We start from the raw sequence: 22596 nt of genomic DNA on the forward strand, positions 1-22596 counted from the left end.
TCTCATCGTCTCTCAAAGAGTGGAGAATTGTTTCTCATATAGACCAGACAGACAGCCTGGGTGCACTAGTCTAGAAATCAGACGAGAAAAAAGGTGTTTCACAGTGTGAGAGACAGCCAAGTGGACCTAGCTCAGAGCAGATAAAGCACTCTCTCAATTCGCTACTATCTTTACATTAGTTTTACACACACCATAGAACCAAGTATCTGTATGAAAAGGAAAAAGGATATATCACTATTCAATTAGTTTTGGCAGTCACTCTGTCACTGTTGACACTGTGCCAGTTCTTGCGTGGATACAGCCCCCGACATGGAGAACGAGCTATTCCAAATAAGGATGCTGTGTGTTTTGGGTCATGCAAATTGCTAGTAGTACATTGCTTATGTCTGCGGAGAGGAGGCAGAGTGTCTACGTGTTGTATGGAATGTAATTTGGATCTCCCATTATAGAATAGGTTACTATTCTAACATGCGGGATTAGTAGCCACTGACGCCACCATGTGTTGACGAAGTTCAACCCCAGTCCACAGCACTATTAGAGATGTGGGCTTTGTTTATACAGCTAATCTAGATCTGTGGATGTTCCGCCGGTCACTCCCTAGTAGGATGGGCTGACGAAGATGGTATTTATGATTCATATATCAGAGCTCTGTGCGTGCAGAGAGCTCGTGTAGTGCTGATCGGTACTGTTTCAGGCTCATGGCTAGTGGGATGTTAGTATTATCTACTCTGAAGAAGAACAAGTGGCTATATGCAGATACTCACAAAACAGCCCCCCAAAAAGCCCACAAAAAAGCAATCAGGGACAGAGAACTTTAAAATATGTATACTTAATAGTTTCCTAACATGAGAGATTTACAAATCCATATTGTTCTCCATGCGAAACAGGGAGGATCACCTATGACGCCAAATTGCGACAATGATTGTTAAAAAACTCTCAGCTTACTACTCCAGCCAACATGTCTGGGTGCCGGTAACATAGCTCAATCTAGCTTTCAAACTAACATTATCTATTAAAAACATGAACTCCCAAACGCAATTGGAAAGAGAAATTAGCACACGAATAGGATATGTTGGCAACCTACTACATGGAAACTGACTAACGCAACACAGATCTCCACACCTAGGATCAGAGATAATCATTTAGTTTACCATTACATAATAATATATATATCAAATGTAGACAGCATCTTTTACATAAAGAAAAGAACTTAAAATACTAAAGAAAGGGAAACTATGAAGCTATGACTCCGCTATAAGATTATATATAAGCATGCAACATTCCTTGTTCGAATTATAATTGGAGAAAAGAAAGTAACAGCGCAGATAATACGACTCACCTTATAGTCACCAAATTCATTCGCGTGCGACAACTGTTCAGCGTAACAGCTTGAGATTAGACGCGAAGCAAGCTACAAGCAGTTGTGTCATATATGTGTCTGTTTTCTAGTGTAGCCAATTCTTAAGGGAAACACACACAGTCCTGCATCTACAGATTGAGTTGCAGGACAGGCTACCAAAGCTACACAGAGAAACCCTGTCTCAAAAAAAAAACCAAAAAAAAAAAAAAGAAGTTTCCATGCATGATCATGATGTGTCTCTTCACAGCAATAGAAACCCTAACTATGACAACATTCAAAGGTCTGTCTGATTGTTGAGAAGCTTAGGAGAGAGGAGGATTGAATTTCATTTCTTTCTCATGTGCAAGTCTCAATGGACTGTCCAGAGAATTGTGTGCACACCTGCAATCCCAACACTCACAAGGTGAGGGAGAAGGATCAACATTCAAGGCCATTACTTAAAACTAGGGCATATGTGGGCATCTGGGGGCAAAGCAGTACTAAGAACACTGGCTGGTCTTTCAGGGAACCAAAAGTGTGGCTCCCAGTGCCCACTTTGTGTGGCTCATAACTGCCTGTAACTCCTACCCCTTTCTGGCCCCTAAAGCACCTGCATACAGGTGGCATGTACTTATATAGACACATGTGCATACATGTTTTTTAAAAATAAATATTTAAAAAAAAAGCTATGGCATGAAACAGCACCAGTTCTTGTCACTGAAAGGTTGCATTATTACACCACCAATCCCTGCATTTTCACTCTCTCCTGAGTAAACAAGTGCTATAGAAGCCTTTGTGTTAACATCCTCTGACTTCCTAAGCCTTTATTTGGGAGTAGGATTTGGATATGAAGAGTCTAACAGAAGGATCTGCTTTTCAAGTGAAGAAGTAATTGAGTCTTTCTATACTGAATGTTTACTCAGATTCTTAGCTATTTTTGAGAACATAAATCTATCAAAGAAATACATATAAAATCAAATGTGCTTGCATAGAGTATGAATGAAAAAAGAAATATAAAGGAAAGGAAAGGCCATGCTTGCTGTTCTTAGGTATGGTTGCTGTGGGATTGTCGTTCTGCACACTTTGAATATGTGTTGCTACCATTGTTAATAAAGAAGCTGCTATGACCTATGGCCAAGGCAGAATAGAGTCAGGAAGGAAATCCAAGCAGAGAGACAGGGAGAATAAGGGTGAGTCAGGAGATGTTCCAAGCCACCACCAGGAAGAAGATGTGAAGAGAACAGGTAACGCCATGAAGCCACGTGGCAAAACATAGAGTAATAGGAATGGGTTGAGTTAAGTTGTAAGAGCTAGCTATCAAGAAGCTGAGCCATAAGACTAAACAGTTTGTAATTAATATAAAGCCTCTGTGTGTGTTGACTGAGTGGCTGTGGGACCATGAGGAAAGAAAACTTCTGCCTACATATGGTGGTGAGAAGTGTTGTGGAATAATCTTTCAATACACTGTGAAGATGTGCCACTCATTTTGGTTAATAAAGAGCTGAACAGCCATAGCTAGGCAGGATTTCCAGGCACAGAGGATGTGAGAAGTCATAAGCCAGACATGGAGGAAGCAGGAAAGCAGCATAGGACATACAGAATAAAGGTAATAAAGCCAGGAGACAAAAAAATAAATTAATAGAAATGGGTTAATATAAGTTATAAGAGCTAGTTAGAAAACAAGCCTAAGCTACTAGCTATAATTGATAATAAGTCTCCATGTCATTATTGGGGAGTCAGTGGTCCTGACAAAAAGTCTGACTACAGAGAAAGTTGATTATAGGTATTTGAGAGAGCATAGCCAGAGGCAGAGACATCTGGGAGAGTCCAGATGGACTGACCAGTGTTGAGCTGGGTCATGTGGGGATGGGGGAGAGGAAGAGAAAGGGAATGAAGTACAGCAACCCAAGGGAGAGGGAAGAAAGAGGAAGGAGGTGCAGCACCCAACAGGGCAAAAGTACAAAAGGGGGCAGGTAAACAAAATGACTGGATTACTGGGTTATATAGAAAAGCCTCTGGGGGACAGACGAGGACACGAGATGCTGGAGAACCTGGTAGCTAGGTCTACTTTAATATGTTAAAATGGGCACCTCAGCCAGTGTCCAGGGTTTGAAACTTAGCATCATGCATCCATGCAGTGGTGTAGAGAATGATCTAAGACATACTTACGTGTTCATATGCTTCTATGTCTAAATTGAATGTTCGAGTGAAGAAAATTTAATGAATTACTCATCAGTACAAAAATATTAAATGCTACCTTCTTTAGTACACACATTCTAATTTAGGAAAAGCGCGCTTTGCATAAAAACTTAGCCAATCTCATGGCAGCGGTTCATCCCAGAGAAGAGACAGGGAAGTAGTTTTTAGTGCATGTTAGTCTAGGTAAATTAAAAAGCATAATAAAATATAGGTAGGACAGAAAAAAAATAGAGATGTTCAGGTTAGAGTGTAAGGTTATTTCTGTATTGTTTAGATCTGTTCTGTTCTATAGACTTCTGTGAGATAGGTATGTTTATCTCTGTACTGGCCAAACAGCTAGACTGTAGTCACATATAACTACTGAGTACTTGAAAAATTACTAATTTGACTAAAAAAGCAAGCTTTAAAATTCTACTTTAATTATGCAGCTAGTGGCTACCAAATGACTTTAGACCATGAAGAGCCCTCTGAATGTTCTATGACTTTCAATTTGGAAGAGTCATCTCTTTGCTCTTCTGTTATGAGTAAAAGTGTAAATACTAAAAAAATAATATAAATACAAACAAATATTGACTCTCTTGATGTTATCCTTTACATTGGAGGACAATTGAAAGTTATTGGAATTGGGTTGTGTGTGCTGGGGGAGGAAAGCCTTACTGTTCATGCTGGCATTTGAAGCTGACTATGTAGAGAGGTCAAGAGATGGTTTCATCTGTGTCTATAGAAAAGGACGAGTCAAAAGCTCTCCAAGTACTCTTGGGGAGACTTTGGATTGGTAACAGATTTGATAACTGAAGACTTAATTTCCCCAGTGACTCAACTGATACACAGCAGGTTTTATCTTTTTTTTTTTTTTCAGAAAATTAAGTGTAAATTGGCTGGCTCAATAGACTTACTGACTCCAGTTAGATAAGTATTTACTGTTTTATTAAGTTGTTTATGTAGTTATAATAATACAAGTGAAATAAAGATAAGACTTCAGATAAATGTCAACACACTTCCCACTCTGCAGCTGGTCCATTTCAAGCAGTTAAAATAAATTAAAAGATAAAACACTGCTCACACACACACAAAAAAATATTGATCATTGTCAAGGAAACATTTAAAATGGGAAGAGATCTTCTGCTTTTGGCACACAGCAGCATATGCCAACATGAGGCACACCTCTCTATAATCTAAACACGCATTATGTTCTTTTGGTTTATCAGGTTTAAGAAGAGCGAATATGGCTGGAATGGATCTTTGGTAGTGCCAATCCCTGTAGTGAGTATTTATGCACGAGTATATAGGAGAAGGATAAATTAAGCACAAAATACAGGACTTACAGATTCCATAGAAACGAAAAAATATTAAATGGAAACAACAAGTTAATATATATAAACCAAATATAATCATCTAAATAATGAGAGGGGAACTGCTTGAGAATGAGACAAAATAAACTACCTATTAGATTTTAAGTATATTATTATCTATTAATTCTTACATATCATCAAGGCGCACACCATGTTTAAAGATAATTTACTAAAACATACTAGTGTAGATGCTCAGTCAAAGGTAGGAATTATATAAGTAGTACAACCTGAAAACCCAGGATCTCTGCACCAACTGCAACTTAGGCGTGCTGTGTAAATTATAAACGCAATAGGAAGAACAATGCTTTACACTCCTCGAAGTTGTTTTTTCCTAGAGACATAAATCTTGCATTTTGAAAATGCTGTCGAAGAGTGACTAATATGAAAAGTTGCGAACGTGATTAATATAGATCGAGATCTGTGCGCAAGTGGTCAAAATCACACAAATATTTGGTCTTGTCACCACAATACCCCCAAAGAAGAATGAAATCGAGAGAGGGAGTATTTACCTAATCTCTTACCGAGTTTCCTGGCTAATTCCCACCTTTAAATTCCTGAAAGGATGAATTATAAATATAACTTCAACTGTCTGTTCAAACAAAGGTCGGCTAAAACTATGTACACCTGTTATGTGCAACGAGGAATTGGCACTTCCGCAAAGAAGAAAATATAAATTCCTGATAAACGAGGGTCATGAGAATTATAGTAAATCGGAACAATAATACAACCCAACTCAAGGTATGGAGCTTGGCTGGTGAGAGTACTCTACCCCATGAGCTTTCTAGAATGTGAATACACCAAGACTGCTGCCATACTAAAGGAAATATTAGCTGAAGGTTAATGAGGTAAATAGAGGTATACGTGAAAGGTCAGAGCAATTCGATGTACAAATGGTTTCGGGGAAAGTAGTTATTTGTACTGTAGTGTAACCAGCGATGTGCACTACGTTCTCTTTCATACTGCTATGCGCTTTTCTTCCAAGACTGCAAATGGACTGATGACTCACCTATTAGCACATCTACTGCCCTTTTGGAAGCCCTTTGCAATTAATTTGATGCGTGAGTCGCCCCATTGCTATCTGACTACAAATCATGAGCAACTAGCTGCAGAAGATAGTTCCTTATCGGCGCCTTCTGTCCATAGAATCCAAAACCTAAGTACCTGCCTTTGCAAAGTCAGAAAATATAAAGCTTGTTATTAACGTGAGGCCACAATCATGAAAGGATCTATTCCGTTCCCAGAGATATCATAAGTGGCATATATCGATTATCATATAATACTTCCGACCCAGAGAGAATGTCGCCTTGGCCATATGCGTGTACGAAATCTCGCTCTTCTCGTTGCATCTAGGTAGAAAAGATGAAGTAGCAAATGGCGGTATAAATAATCTCGAGTCAGCCATAAGTTGATAGATACTCGATTGTCAGAGTATCCATGATTTAATATTGTTGAGGCAACTCCGACTCACTCTGGAGTGGTTCATGCGTATTATGTTACATTACTGAGATACTGATTAGGAGCTTCCAGAATACTTACGTAGGTGTCACTATATATTTCGACGTGTAGATTAGGTAATCAGCTCTCCCTGAGAATTGTGCTTCGAATGTGCACTGGTCATATGAGGAGATACTCTTTGATATTCAGTGCTCTCTCTTCGCTCGAAAAAGATCATCGTAGAAGAACTCTCAAGACCTAGCTCCGAGCATACCGCGCTGCCAGCCCGGCTAATTTTCCTGATTATTTTTGTGTAATTCGATAAATGCTCTAGACTATCTTTGTGTGTTAGATCTGCACTCCATGCCCTTTGTTAACATGACAAAAGAGCTTCATGCACATCTAGCTCCTCTGACCTGCGAATATCCCTCTCATGTAGAGGTCGTGGCAAGCTTGCAGAGATTATACTGCATAAAACAGACACAATCTAGTCAATCTCCTCCACGTGCGTCTACCTTTCCCCAGGTATCCGATCATGGTCCTACCACTCTCAGTGATATGGTAGTCATATGTTGTAATGGCATGAGCTCCGATTGTGCGACCTACCTGGAGTCTCATCTGGCTCACAATGAGCGTGCCTAAGGTTGCGTATATTCCAGAAATACCTCCTCTTCAGCTGGGTCTGACAGGATGGATACTTAGAGAATTAGAATACAAATAAATGTTCATACGATGCACCACATAGAACACAGATCTGCTATATGCACACGTATATAGACATAGCATCATACTTTGATACAAACTATGCATACACACGAAGAGAATAACACACTTGGCGTCACAGACAAGTATCATACACATAGTAGTGGCAGTGAGCATGAGAACCAGCACATCGATTTCAGAGCACAGCTATACGTCCAATGACAAAGCCATATAGCCTTTGCCACAGAAATAAATGTTTACCTGCAGTTACTACTGGTTTTAACTGGACCCACGGAAGCAGAGATTTTCAGCAGCCAAGTGTTTTATAACCTCATTGGCAAAGCACTCATCAATATGCAAGGCTCAAAAGCAGTAAGTATAGTGAGTACATTTCAGTTCCCAATGCAGTCTGGAGAAATGGAGCAGAGAGGACACCCTCACACTCACGGTTCTCTGTGCCTTAAGTCCTTTCCCATAACACATTGTGGGGTATTCCACAATGTGGATTTGAGATATTCTATCTCAGACTTATTCTGTGAGCTTCTGTGACAAAGTCCATCAATGTCTTTAAACTTCGATGAGGAATTAGCCAGACAAAAATAAATACTCTCTCTTCATTTTATTTCAAATTTTCTGCATTGCTAAGAAAACTTGGCTCATATCACAATGATTTAAACTGCTGTAGTCCCTTTCCTTTCTTATTCAGCCCTTTCAGTAAGCATCTGGCGGTACCCATCTTGTGCTGGGTGTTTTAAAGGGCGGATGATTTTTATCTGTTTCTATTGTTTTTTTTTTCTTCTTTGTATCACTGCTCATCTCCTACTTATATTGGCTGACTACAATATCACCAAGTTACCACCAAAAACAAGGTGAGTAAACACCACCAAAAGTGCCTATGAGCCATTAAACCTACTGAGCTAATTTCAAAGAGAAAACTATTTACCAATAGCCTACATTCTCTGGAGAATTTTAACTTGCACATACACGAGCATCACAAGCTTCTACAATTTAGTTATCTAATATTGAAATTGACATTTGTTTCAAAAAACATATTAATAATGTCGACACTGTTTTATCATATTTCAGAGTTCTCTTCGTGGTTCCTTCAATACTAAAGAAATGTCTGCAGACACAGCATTATTTGAAGTTGCTAGACTTTTTTTTTGCATTGTGAGTGCATAGAACACATTTCCTTTCCTCTCAGAAGCTCTGACTTTGAAAGCTATAGAATGTTATTATTCGTGAACCAAAAAACTGTAGCTCTGAAATGGATGCTCTGATGGAGTTTTCAAACCGTGTGTGTGTGTGTGTGTGTGTGTGTGTGTGTGTGTGTGTGTGTGTGTGTTCTGTTTATTAGCAAAAAAAAGTTCTAGGTTACAAATAAGAAAATTTTATTGAATTCTAACTGTGTATTTACATCATACAATGCAGCAAAGTAATGTTTCTCTAAAATATATATTTATCATAGAATCAAAAACTTTTTAAGGCAAACCATGTTTTTTTTTCTTGTAAACTTAGTACACAACGTCACAGTGATGGCCCTGTCACAGAATAAAACAAAGAAACGTGAACATGAGAGAAAGCGAGGCAGACATGGAAACAGAGACAAAGGGAGATTTGTGGAGAAGAAGAGATGTACACAGGCATGGTAGAGAGGTAGGGGCATTGAAAGCAGTCAGCATACATTGTACACATGTAATTTAAAAATTAATAAAATGTATTCTGTAAAGTAATAGAAAATTGCAAACAACCAGATAGAAAGTCAAATTAAATGAAATGAAGACTAGTATTAGTAAGAAACTTAGAACAATAGAAATGTATCCCCAGTAGATGTCAAGCAAGGGGAGATATGCACTTTACTCTGACTTTTATTGGCCCCAGATGTAAAAGTAAAAGTAATATCAGTTATTCATTTTTAATTTTCTATGCAAAAGCTCACCAATGCTCCAAGAAATTAACACTTTATGTAACTTTGTCTGGAAGATTCTTTTCTCATGACATCACCAGGGGAACCAGGGGTTGAAAAAAGTAGAGTAGACAAAGAGAAAACAGGTACAGAGCACACGGGTAAAGAGAAAGTGAGCTTAACCAATGGTCCCTTATTCTAGGGACACATGGAGAATTGCTAATTCACCGTGGGAAGATTGTGCTTCTTTGTTTAATTTTCTGGAAACTTCTGTCTTCTCTTGAGGTCAAAGTGACAAGTTACCTTTCACCTCTAGAGGAAGATTCACATCTGAGGCCACTCAACTGTACTCTGCTAGCATTGGCTCGTGGGAAATGGGATCAATGGCCATGTAGCATTGCTTGAAAGAAACACAAATTAAGTGTTTTAAGCATTTTACAGAGAGATCCCTGTTTCCTCCTTAACCAAGGTGGTAGAAAATATAACAGAAAATAGCAAACTAACATATAGCCTCTTTCTGTATTCATGGAAAATGATGCTTCCTTTTGAACTTGTTATTAGAGTATTCTTCTCTCCCCCTCATTCCCTGCCTCTCCTCAGCCTCATCCACTCATATACACCCCAGCCTGGATAATAATGGAGAAATTCAGACAGGTGTTCACTTGACAATGTCTCCACTTGCATAATTACCTGCAATGTAGGACAAGCACTTTTATTTCATTTGATTTACCTCATTCATCGTGAGATTGAAAAGATAATGCTCAAAAGAGTGCTTCCTCCTCCATTAAATATATGGATTTCTGTGTGGGGATGTGGACACAAAGGTCATGGCAAATCAAGGAGACATTTCCAATACCATGCCAAATTTATAAAAGAAAGTCACCGAGCCTTGTTGAATTAAACCTCTTTCTTCCTCGCTCAAATTGGTAAAATCCTGAAAAGTTAGAAAGGGCCCAAGGAGACTTTTCTTCTACAAATCTCATAGGCTTTACTGCAAATACCTAAAGTATGATGGAGGAAAGGGTGAGCCATATGAAGGATATATGAAATATATGTGATATAAAGCCATCAAACCAAACTGGAAAATTACATACTTACTGTTTTCAGACTCCCTCTGTCAGTTCTATTTCTGAACTAAAAGTCATCACAATTCAAAGAATTAACTCAAAAACAAAACAGAAGAAAGGTTGTCCAAGGCCACTGGTAGATGGACACACAGGTAGTTGGATTGCTGCATTTTCTTTTACCCTTAGTGAACTCAAATCTATGAGGTCTTAGAAAGTAGCAGTCATCAGGGGAATGAAGGATGAGTGTACCAACAGAGAGTAGTTGCTTCGTGCAGACATTTGTAAACAAAAGATATATACATGTGCCATGTGAGAGGTGAAAGGTACCAATGAAAGAGGCTTTGCAATGCCTCATCACAGCCTAAGACCTGGGTTGTTCAGACAGATACTCTAGTGATCAAGCGTGGATGGTCCTAAAATGAACACAAAATGTGAAGCAATTTTGCATAGTAATGTCTTTAAGTTTACAGAACATAGCTAAACAATCATCTAGAATACATTATTTTAAGTATTTATTATGAAATTTGTAATGGGATAATTAGAAAGGCCGTGTTTAGGTCACTGCTTAGGAGAGAAAGGTGCAGCCAACATCAGGAAGGACCTGGGAGTCCAGAAGACAGTCACCCAGGCTGCATGCCTCACTCATTCACTCTGAGTACCTTCTCATTTCCTTCACATTACTCCCATTCACTTTGCACAGTAAGAAGCAGAAAAATTAAAGGAGAGATAAGGGATTACATTTATTATTATATTTATTATTATATATTATATTATATCCATGGGTTCTGTCAAGACCCGTTCAAGCAAAGGGAACAGTAAAGACAGTCCTTCCTTTGGCTTGCTTCTTTGTCCACTTGCTAACTCTGGCGTGCTTTCTCCATAAGGTTTCTAGCGTGTCTCTGATAACTCATTTAAGTTTCTCAGGACAACATTCAGACCACCACATCAGAGCGGAACGTAATGAAAGGCTCCTTTGCCGAGTAACATTCCCCCTTCCCCCAGCAAACCATTTCTCCAGATGAAAGACTGTGGCAGTATGCTGAGGACATCAGCAAACCTCCAGTATCCATAATTCTCTTTCACATACTGAGAAAGCTACTGGTATGACTCAAAGCATGAGTAACTGGTGTTAAAATTCCAGTCCATTTCCAAGGAAGGATCTACAGACATATTAGGAAAAACCAAATATCCTTGCTCCTATAAAACGCCAATGGAAAGATCTTTACAATATTTCCTTTGCTTGATTTATTTGACAGGTAATATTGTATGTGTTAACCACGTGTAATATGATGTTGTGATATGCACATGCACTGTAGAATGGGAAAATTAATACACCCTCCACTCACTTCTCCTTTCATAATAAATACTAATCAAATTTCGTTTCACAAACACCTCATTCCAAGGGAGGAGGAAATTACTTTTTTAGCTGAAATAACCTATGCATTCTAAGTACCTGGTGAGCAAGCAAGTTTAAAGAAAATGCCGAGAGTGCAATGAGTCAGAAAACTGCCTTGAGGTCCTCTCTCTAGAGTGTGACTAATGTCATGAGGTAGGCCTTTGGATCACAGGCCTATTATCAATAGCTTACCTTTTTTTAAAAATCCATTTTCTGCTTTGGGGAAAATCTTTCCACTTGTCAAAACATCGAAACTGTTCAAATTTGTTGAACATCAAAGTGAGTAATTTTAAAACGTTAAAATCGCAATTATAATTTGATTTCCATACGTTTGCTTCTGTTGAAATGATCTACTTTGTGTTTGTCAGGCATATGGTCCTTTACTGAATCACACTGACTGATCTCAAGTTAACTGGCTGTCTCTACCCTCCTATATTAAAATCTTTTAAGGAAGGAATAGTTCTAAAACAATTCAGGGTAGTCTTGCATCCAAAACCCACCAGCTGTTCTGTAAGTTCTGCAGAGGGAACCAGGTGTCCAAAGTGGAACTCAGGAAACAGTCCCAGCTGGCTGGTCCTGGTGATATCCATGAAATAGTCTAAAGGTTCAGCTCCCTGCTGTTCATGGAGACCAAAACAGTTGTGGAACATTGAATTAAGGCCTTATACCAGAGGCTCTATAATACCATATTCCACAGAAATCAGCTGCTTGGGGCTGAGTGAGTTAGATTTTTAACTTTGCCAGACTGAAAATCCCTAAGCACAAACTGAAATTTAAAAGGAGCTTACTATCTTCTGGAAATAAAAGTTCAAGGAAGCCCTTGCTTCAAGTATTGCATTCTCTTTAAAATCCTCAGACGGGGAGCTTTGAAAACCCATTTTCAAATGAGTTTTCCCAACATCTATATATTATAAAAACCTCTCAGGTTTGATCCCCCCCTTTTTTTAAAAAAAAAAAAAAAAAAACTCCCCTGGTGGTGGGGTGGGGTGGGGACTCTAAGTTTTTTTTTAATTAGCTCATTTCCCAAATTTATGGAAAAATAACTCAGGCAGGATAAAGGAAAGAGGTTTATATGGGTCACAATTTCAGAGTCCAAAATTCCAAACAGCATGCCATTAGCTCTGGTGAGAGTCCTTCTTTGTGTCATGACAAACATTCATGCTAGAGGAGGGTACCACATAGCCAGAGGAAGCCCAGCATGATGCTGGCCAGTGGTCCTTCTTACCCGTTTCTAGCATTCCTCTCTCAAGTCCCAACCAGGGTTAGAATGACCAGGTCAATTCATTTTGAGGACAAAACCCAAACCAACAGCCTGAAGATCTCCTGCTACTCTTGTCTCTTAAAAGCCCCCTCATTGTTAAGTATCATCACACTAGAGGCCAAACTGTGAATATGTGAACCATGTAAAAAAAAAAAAAATCAAACTACAGTGGTTCCACTGAAACCTGAGGCCATCTCTATTTCCTATAATCCCCATCTCTTAAATTCTTCATGCCCTGAACTAATAACAGAGCCTACTGAACAACTCACGGAAAGAGAATAGGAAGAAAGTCATTCCCCAGAGTAAAGCTGGGATACTATTAAAGAATTTGAATATATAAACACTTAATGGGGAAAACAATAGGCGGTAACTATGCACAGAATGTGTTCTACCATCAATCTACTTTATTATTATAAACTCCCATCATACAATTTTCTGTAGTCTTTCAAGACAAACAACACTCCCAGCTAAATAGCTAGGGGGGAAATACATTCTATTTTTACCTGGATGCTCACAATAGATTAATACACTACAGCCAAAAGCTGTATGCCAGTCACTTCCTCTTGATAAATAACTAGGTTAAGGAGCTGGGGTATAGTCATGCAATGATAAACTTCTTAGCAATTTAAAGGGAAGGATTTTTGATGCATGCAGCTAAACACTGATTTTGATGACAGTGATTTCACAGATACATATGTCAAAACTTACCAATTGTACTATGTATAATTTCTTACATGCCAATAGCAATTCAATAAAGACCTTAAAAATAAAGCAAGAAAAAAAATCTTAGATTTCTATCACCACTGGGTGAGGGCTTATTCATCATAACACACACTTCCCCCTACTTCCTGGCCTCTGTATTACTTTCCCCCATATGCACTGCCATTTCTTGGTAAAAATTTTACCCTTCAGCATGCCAAATATGTTCATTGTACCATTTCAACTCTACGCCTTGACTGGAGTTCTTTTTCTCCTTCTGAAATGGTCTATGCCCACCACCATGTTCTTACTTGAGCTTTAAGACAAAATTTGGGCTTCTGGACTGCTTGGCCCCTTACTTGCCCCTCACCTGTTGTGTTCAATACCATGATCATGTCCATGTTCCCCAGCAGCCAGTACATGGATATGCCTATGAAGTGTACCAATGCACATGTAAAGAAACACATGTCCTTGCACTACAATAGTGTTCAATAATTTCAAATCCATCCATATGTCTAAAATGTTCTCTCATAAGTTTAGAATCATTATCCACTCTCTGGTAGTTCCCCATGCCAGTTGCACCAATCACAGTGATTGCCACATTAAAAACAAAGAAACAAGCTAAGCATGGCAGTGCACATGTAAGATCCCAGAACCTGGGAGTTAGAGGTAGGAGGATCATAAGTTCAAGACCAGCTATGCTGTATAGCAGGTTCAGTCTGGGATACATGAGACTATCTCCAGTCAATAAACAACACCAAATATTGCCATGTTTTCTATTGTAATAACTATTTTATAGGAAAGAAAAGTTGTAATTAGGAAAATTTATCCCATGGGCACTCAGTTGTAAACAGTCTATTACTTTGAAAGAGTCCTGGGTCTACTCTCAGGGTCTTCCATTAACTGTCGATGATTTCTTAAGGGAATGACCCCTGTCTTTCAAGTGGTGTCTCTAAATAATCCCTCTGCTCTTCTCCTGTTTCCTAGATACACCAAGATGAAGACTGCCACTAACATCTACATTTTCAACCTTGCTCTGGCAGATGCCTTAGCAACCAGTACATTGCCCTTTCAGAGTGTCAACTACCTGATGGGAACGTGGCCCTTCGGCACCATCCTCTGCAAGATCGTGATCTCAATTGATTACTACAACATGTTCACCAGCATATTCACCCTCTGCACCATGAGTGTGGACCGCTACATTGCTGTTTGCCACCCAGTCAAGGCCCTGGATTTCCGTACCCCCCGAAATGCCAAAATTGTCAATGTCTGCAACTGGATCCTCTCTTCTGCCATTGGTCTGCCTGTAATGTTCATGGCAACCACAAAGTACAGACATGGTAAGAGTAAACATGGGTCAAAGTCAGGGATGAGGGTACTTAGAGTCTGATGTGCTGGTGATGTCCTGAGCCAAGCAGAATTCATGGTATAGTATCTTTGCCAAGCTGTACTTTGAATTAAGAAATTGGTTAATTAATTAAGAAATAAGAAAATGCCTTTAAATATACTGAAACAGGAAAATTTCTCTATAATTACAAGTCTTCTAGGTATTTTAGTAAGTACAAAGCCTAGGTATTCCTGATTTCTCTGAACTTACTTTGTCAAAGGGCTGAATAAATGAGAACATAGCTTTTCCAAAAGTAATTAAAGCTTAAACCCAGAGAATGTTTCACTGAGGCTTGTTCTAAATTTTCAAGCAGTTGTCTGCCTGACAAATTTACCTGTCCTGACTTAACAGCAGCTGCCACCCTGAAGTGGAGGGGAGACATCCATTAGTGAGAAACTCCTGGGAACCTTGGACAATGATTATATCTTTTATAACAGCATAAATCCCACGAGCGTCTGATTCATTGTGAGATGTACATAACTTCTCACTTCATAAAATCTTAATGTGATCCAAGTGGGGAGAAAAATGGGAAATGTAGGAAGGGAGAGAAAAAGTAAGTAGCTTCTCTGTGAATAAAAAGATGAGTTTCTTCCTTAATGTCTTTCATTCTTTCCTTACCTGTCTATGTAAAGCAACAACCTTCACTAGCTCAGGTCAAAGCTATTAGTAGGCAAAGGAGCAACTTCAGTACCTAATGGTATAACTAAATGTCGCTGCTAATTTTTCTTAAAAAATTCTTTTCTTCCAGGGTCCATAGATTGCACCCTCACGTTCTCCCACCCTACCTGGTACTGGGAGAACCTGCTCAAAATCTGTGTCTTCATCTTCGCCTTCATCATGCCGGTCCTCATCATCACCGTGTGTTACGGACTGATGATTTTACGACTCAAGAGCGTCCGCATGCTGTCAGGCTCCAAAGAAAAGGACAGGAACCTGCGTAGGATCACCAGAATGGTGCTGGTGGTTGTGGCTGTGTTTATCGTCTGCTGGACCCCTATCCACATCTACGTCATCATCAAAGCCCTGATCACGATTCCAGAGACCACCTTTCAGACGGTTTCCTGGCACTTCTGCATTGCCTTGGGTTACACAAACAGCTGCCTGAACCCAGTTCTTTACGCGTTCCTGGATGAAAACTTCAAACGATGCTTCCGAGAATTCTGCATCCCAACCTCCTCCACCATCGAACAGCAGAACTCCACTCGAATCCGTCAGAACACTAGAGACCACCCCTCCACGGCTAATACAGTGGATCGAACTAACCATCAGGTATGTGCTTTTCAGAATTATGTATAGTTTATAAAAAAAATACAGCACCTGGTACCAGTCCAAGATTTAAAGTCTTTAGGAGGTCAGTTACTGGGGAATTGAGGCCAGCCCCAAGAATAGAGAGAGGATGGGATCAAGTTCTGATCATAATGTCAGAAAGATGTGTCACATAAGTGTGTTCGATATCTTTGTACACGGTCATTTAGGTATGAAGATATGATGACTGACAATCTACTAAGCTGCTAAAAGTTACTCTCCGCAGAGCCTTGCCTTCTTTGAAAAATTAATGGTTTTAGTACATCATAGATGGATTCCTACTTTGGAGTCCTTATTTCACACAGAAACTTTCTATATCCCGACAATATCACACTAATATCTCTGCCACTTAAGAGCCAACCCACTGCAATTCTATAGTTAAAGAGCCTTGTCCACTGTGGTCATCGGTACAACACAGTCCCAAAAACCAGTGTCAGGACAAAGGAGAAAAGAGAGAAATAAAACCAAGCATAGCCATCCCCATGTCTGTTAAGGCTTTGGTTTGTACAGTCTGGTGTCCGAACGCTAGAGCAAATGCCAGCATATTATCTAACTAGTATGTTAAAATCAATTTTAAAAACTTTCCATGCTATTTGGAAATGACTTAGGAGTGATTAGATGTTTGGACATCTAATCATCCAGCAGAGTCCTACATCCAACAGAGAGTCCCAGGAAGACCCTAGATTTACTTACAATATAAGCCAGACAAGAAATGAACAAGGGGAGAGTGGATCACTTTGCAATAATTTGACATCTAGCCTAAAATATCAGCACCCATATGACTTAATTATTAATTTTAAAAAATTTAGATAAGTAAGTGTTCCAAAATGCTCCCCATACCTAAAAGTCACAGCATATATAATTTTATAACACGGAGTTGGAATTCAAACCTCTTGTGAAGTAAGTGCTTGGATCAAAGTTTTGGGTCAAGTTCCTATTCCAAGGGGCAGGACTATGAGGACAGCAGCTTCCTACAAAAGACTATAAAGTCCAGCAGAGGAGCGGCCAGAGGAAGGCCCGGCCCACCACGGTGGTAGCTGCTCCCACCTGCTGGAGCTTCATCATACCCATCCCTCACTGTCCCTTTTCCCCCCAGCTATGGCTACCCAGCCTAGCCGAGGCTCAGTCTTTCTAACTGACCTCATAGTTGTGTAATACAGTCTAGATGAATCTGCCTCAGGAGACCTGAATCCTCATACCTGAATGAGAAACCGCGGCTAACACAAAACATGAGAGCCAGTACCCCTAGAGAGCATGTGGTACAGGTGGCAGATTCATTCCCAGCTCAAAGGCAAATATTAACAAATTTATCTCCCTGCTTCCAGCTCAGAAATCAAAGCCAGAAAGAAATCGGTTTCTCCTCTGCTTCCCCACCCCATCCCACCGCTGTCTCTCTCATTGTTATCCACATTGACATATCACCTGTTCCCTTTTTCTAAGCAGTCCTTCATTTTCAGTGGCTTTCAAACTCTTGCAGGTCACTTTAAAAGGGTAAGGATTTAAATTGATTCTTTTTTTTTTTTTCTCCAACCCAGGGAGGTAACACATTAGAGAACACAATTTAAAACTCCCTGTCTCAGGGATTCAAATCCTTTGCATTGAATGAAATATTTTACTTTCATTACAGAAAAGGATGAGACTAAGGAAGCGTGGGCTCTTCCTCCCCTCCCTAAGTGCCATGCTGTGTCTTTTCCTCCTGACAGGCTGACAGGGGTGTGGCTGCTTGATGGCTTTATTCTAGGACACTGTTGGGCCTTCTTATCCTGCCTGACCTTCCTCTAACAGAAGCGTAACCCCCAACCTCCTCTAGTTCAGCGCATCCCAGACTTGGACAAGATTACCCTCTTCCCCTTCTCCCAGTGCTGGCCTTGACTCCCTTCCAAACCCCGTGTTTGCACATCAGTGTGGTTCTTGCACAGCCAGAGAGTAGAAGGGAAGCTAATTGGAGAAGTTCTGTCCTAAGTCACTAAAAGGTTTGCTTTAAAAATACATCCAATTAGCACTTATCGCTCCCGCTGCCTCCGTGGAGCAGTGTCAGAGTCAGATAACAGAAAAGCACATTAGCCTGGAACTGGCTGCTTCCCAGAGGCCCAGCTGGGAGAGCTGGACCAAGAAGAGAAGCCGCAAGGAGCAGAAAAGATGCCCTGACATATTTGAAAATTAACAGAAATCAAAGCTCCTTTTCACCAAGCTCTACAGGTGTGTCTTTCTCTTAGGGCTAAGCCAGTCAGGCGAAGATGTCTGGAACAACAGGAAATCCTATGGTGGTTATTTTCAAGCAGACATTCCAATCAGATCTGAAGGAGGCCTGACTGTGTGGCTCTGCCCCTGGGAATCATTAGATTAGCTCAAAGAGAGTCAGAATCTGACAAGCTGGCGTTGTGTTACTGTGGGTTTCATGTTTGTTCATTCCTTTATTTTAAATAGGAGCCATGCTTTTAGGAAACAAGGCTAATCAGACTGGGCGTGAACTTTTTAGTTAGAAGTATTAGAAGTTTGTCATGGTGATCAATGCTTATATGTTCTGTCTATTTGTGTTTTCTCCAAAACTATGTGTTATATTCCGCGTGTCACACGTCAAGCACATTAGTCAGCTTCCTATTCTGCAGACCCAAGACCCAGTGTCAAACCTCCCCAGGGTGTCTGTATTATGACAGCTGTGCACTGAGGCCACGTCCACACAGCGCAAAGTGAAGTGGCGATGTGGCAGTCACCAAGGTAATTTGATAAGCCATGCAAGAAAGTATGACCAGCTCTAAAAACATCTAAGTTTTTCATGCACAACAAAATATTTCAAAGCCTAGAATCTAGAATTAACTGTCTATACGCAGACTACAATTGTCTGATACATCAGTAATTTGGGCCAGACTTGCCTGTACTCTGAATTTTAGTTATTTTCACTCAAGCCAGTCACTGTTTGGGGCTATCAGTCACCTAACCTAAGACAGCCATGGCAGAGATGGCTGGATCCATAGACTCTCATTCTCTAGAATGTTACCTCAAGCTTGTCTTTACCCTGGCCATGGGTTCTGAGGAAGAGAAAAGAGAACGCCTGGTGACAGAAATACACAGTGTCGTGGGGTGATAGCTCAGTGGCAAAAAGCCTTGCTGCACAGGCCTGAGAACCAGAGTTCAGCTCTCCAGAAGCCATGTGAATGCTGAGGGGCAGGGGCCGACGGTCTGCCTGTGGTTGCACCACTGGGAAAACATGAGACGGGTATCCCTAGACAACGCTGCTTAGGGAAACCAGTTGTGTTAGTGAACTCTAGGCTCAATTGAGAGACCCTCCCTCAATTAATAAGATGGAAAGTGATCAAGAAAGACTCCCAATTACAACCTCAGGCCTCTGCATGTGCACATGCACACACACACACACACACACACACACACACACACACACAAATTCTTAAGTAAATGACATAAAGTTACATCCGTGGTTACTATGGATCAAACAACCCATCAAGCTAGATTTGAATGGGTAGGAGGGAAAGACAACCTCCTGATGACAGGAGCTATGGTCACCTTGTGAAGAGATAGAGGGAGGTGGAAAGGTCACTGTGGTCACAGTTGTTCATCCTATAGTAAACAGCTACCCCATTGCTTCCTGATTGTAGGAACACATCCGTCTTGCTTCTTCTTGTGCCTCTAGTGTCTACCTAGCCCAGTCCCTGACACACTCCACAGATATCTACAGAATAGCTGAATAAGGGGAGAGCTGTAGTATTTTAGATACAGAGGTATATGAAGGACCTCTTATGTGACCGACTGCAACTCAAATTGACCCCATAACACTGAAATTTGGAGCCCACTCTTCAGAAACAATGAACAGTAGGCTTTCTCCACCCCAACCTGTAGTATTCTGATCATAAGTTAGACTTTGCAACTTGTCTTCTAAATTGATTTTTAACAAATGCTTTAAAGGACCAAGACCTGGACTCACTGCCCTGAAGAAGTCTTGTCATTACTGAGAATGGGGCAAGGGAAATGTTCTCCTCTGAACTTTGTTCATCCCAGACTCAGCATCCTGGTCTTTCTGCAGCACCCATGCTAGCTTTATGTTCAGTGTGTCACCTTTATGGCTTTTTTTTTTAATCTTGTAAGTGGAGCCCAGTGTTCCATCTGTTCCTGTTACAAATGAGTTTCCCCAGCCACGTAGCATCTTGCTGTCCTGTTGAACTGGACAGAACACTTCCCACTCTGGATTCTAAGCAACATGAGTCTCATTCAGACCTGAAATGTCACTATCCACACAAAGCCTTTCCTGCCTGGTTTCCACCCCAACCTTACCCATTCAGGTACTTTCTACTCTACACCTGAGTGATTTTGAAAATGTTTGACATCATATAAGGAAAGGGGGTGAACCTGTTAGGTCAGCATGGTTATTATTTAAATACAGTAACTATAATCGTAGAAGAATGCTGTGATACTTTCCTATACCAACACACAAATTAAAAGGGAATTGTGTGTGGGTCCAGCACATCTCTTTTCCCATAACATCTCTGACAGATAAGCTTGAGAGGACAAATGTTCATGAAGGTTAAATGGTTATACAACACCCAATAATTAGTAAGAGGCACACTCCAGACCAGCACCACTGGTTTTAAGAATAACTGAGAGCCGTTCTCTTCTGCCCCCCCGCAATGTTATGCCTCCTTCTGTGAGTGCAGTATAAACATAGCCAGAGATTCTCGGCCTTCATGGTAGACTCCAGACAATGCAGGGTCTGTAAGATGTCTTTGAAGGAATCATGGCTCATTGTTGGGGTCAAGAATCAGCATCTTAAATAAAACATCATACCAGAATTTCTGACTTAAATAGTGGGCAAGGTGCTTATTGCATGACAGTGAAGATTCAAGTCTGCATCCTTAGTATCCACATAAAACTCCAGGTCATGCGGCACATATGTAATCTCCGGATCATGTGACACCTAAGTAATCTCTAGGTCATGTGGCACAGATCTATAATCTCCAGGTCATGTGGCACATATCTATAATCTCCAAGTCATGTGGAATGTATCTGTAATCTCCATGTCATGTGGCACAGATCTGTAATCTCTAGGTCATGTGGCCCAGATCTGTAATCTCAGCACTAGGGGAAGAGAGGCAGGCAGATCCCAGCCTGGAGTGGAGCTAAAACAGCAAGTTCCCAGTTTAGTGAGAGGCCCTATCCCAAAAGATGAGTTGAAGAGAAATAGAGGAAGACACCTGAATTCAACCACCAGCCTACACACACACACACACACACGTGTCCACATAGCATGCATATGCACTCATAGAACATGCACACACACATATGCACAGTAAATTAATTGCACCTTTTCCTTCAATTACTGCTATATTTGATGAGCAATTGTTATTTTTCTCACCAAAGGAAAACCTGAGATTTCTAAAATAATATAGTTATCTTTGAAAACAAGCAGTCACTTTCAGGAAGGAGCCTTACAGGGGTTAAGTCATGCTACAGCAGTAAAGCTAACATCATGTTAACTTCTTTTCACTGGCATGGCAAGGCCATTCCTAAACCCTCCAATTGCCATTTTGAAAGCATTTCCTTAGCATCATCTCAATGCAAGAAGCAGGCCAAATATCAGGAGATAGTTGCATTTGAATAAGCTATAAAACCACACTGTCCCCAGAGAAGGAAATGCAAAAGCCCGATCTTTAAAATGAACTACATCACTCTCAAAAACTGGATTCATGGGGTTTCATTTTTTTGTAAGACATCTGTGGACAGCTAATTTGGGAAGGAAATGATTTCAATGTCATGACAAAAGCCCCAAATGAGAATAGCTCAGAAAATGACAGTACTGGACCATATTAAGGCATTCTTTGTGAATGAAACCCAAACGGCTTTTCTTTCAGTTCTTTGGTTCAAAAGGAAAATGGCTCAATCATCGTGTGTGTGTGTGTGTGTGTGTGTGTGTGTGTGTGTGTGTGTGTGTGTGTGCATCTTTATGTATGTCTGAAGTTAAAGCCATCTAGGCTTACATGAAGGTATACCACAGACAACAGAAGTAGCTAGTATGTTTTAACACCATTTAACTACAATAATGGTAAAATATTGTTTAATTAGAAATATGTCTATTTACACAGTTGGCTTTAGTAACATTCATAGATATGTGTGTAGCTGGAAAACTATATATTATTTAATCATTTGCAGTATGGATTATAACCTCTATTAATTGTAGGAAACAATGTTTATGGGAGGACTTTAGCCAGTGTCAGAGTTAAGATGCAGTGACTGAGGATGAACTCAAATTACAATTAATCTCGTGACCCAGGCTATCAATGTGACTTACTTCTTGGCTCTTTAGGTTTTATTTTATGGTGATTTTGATGTGTATTTTTCTTTTGGCAGGGAGAGCTTTAAAGATTAGATGAACTGATATTACTAATATCTAATTTCCTTGTGCTTACTTTTCCCATTATTATACATAACTCTTGAAATATAGCAACTATTTCTATTTATTGAACTATTTTTAAATTAGATGTTATCTTACTTGGCTAAACTTAAGTGGTAAATTCTTAATTTGTAACCATCTTGATGAAA

The 22596-nt window shown here is 40.1% G+C and overlaps 1 protein-coding gene across 1 annotated transcript in view; it reads left to right on the forward strand.

Annotated features, from left to right (window-relative positions):
- Oprm1 (opioid receptor mu 1) overlaps nucleotides 1-22596 on the forward strand; it is an 80802-nt gene that overhangs the window by 47153 nt on the left and 11053 nt on the right. The window contains exons 2-3 of the mRNA XM_037200283.1: nucleotides 14343-14695; nucleotides 15491-16011. Coding sequence (XP_037056178.1) covers nucleotides 14343-14695; nucleotides 15491-16011 — 874 coding nt within the window. The remainder of the gene's footprint in view (nucleotides 1-14342; nucleotides 14696-15490; nucleotides 16012-22596) is intronic.

The sequence above is a fragment of the Peromyscus leucopus genome, chromosome 8a, assembly GCF_004664715.2.
Source record: "Peromyscus leucopus breed LL Stock chromosome 8a, UCI_PerLeu_2.1, whole genome shotgun sequence".
NCBI lineage: Eukaryota > Metazoa > Chordata > Mammalia > Rodentia > Cricetidae > Peromyscus > Peromyscus leucopus.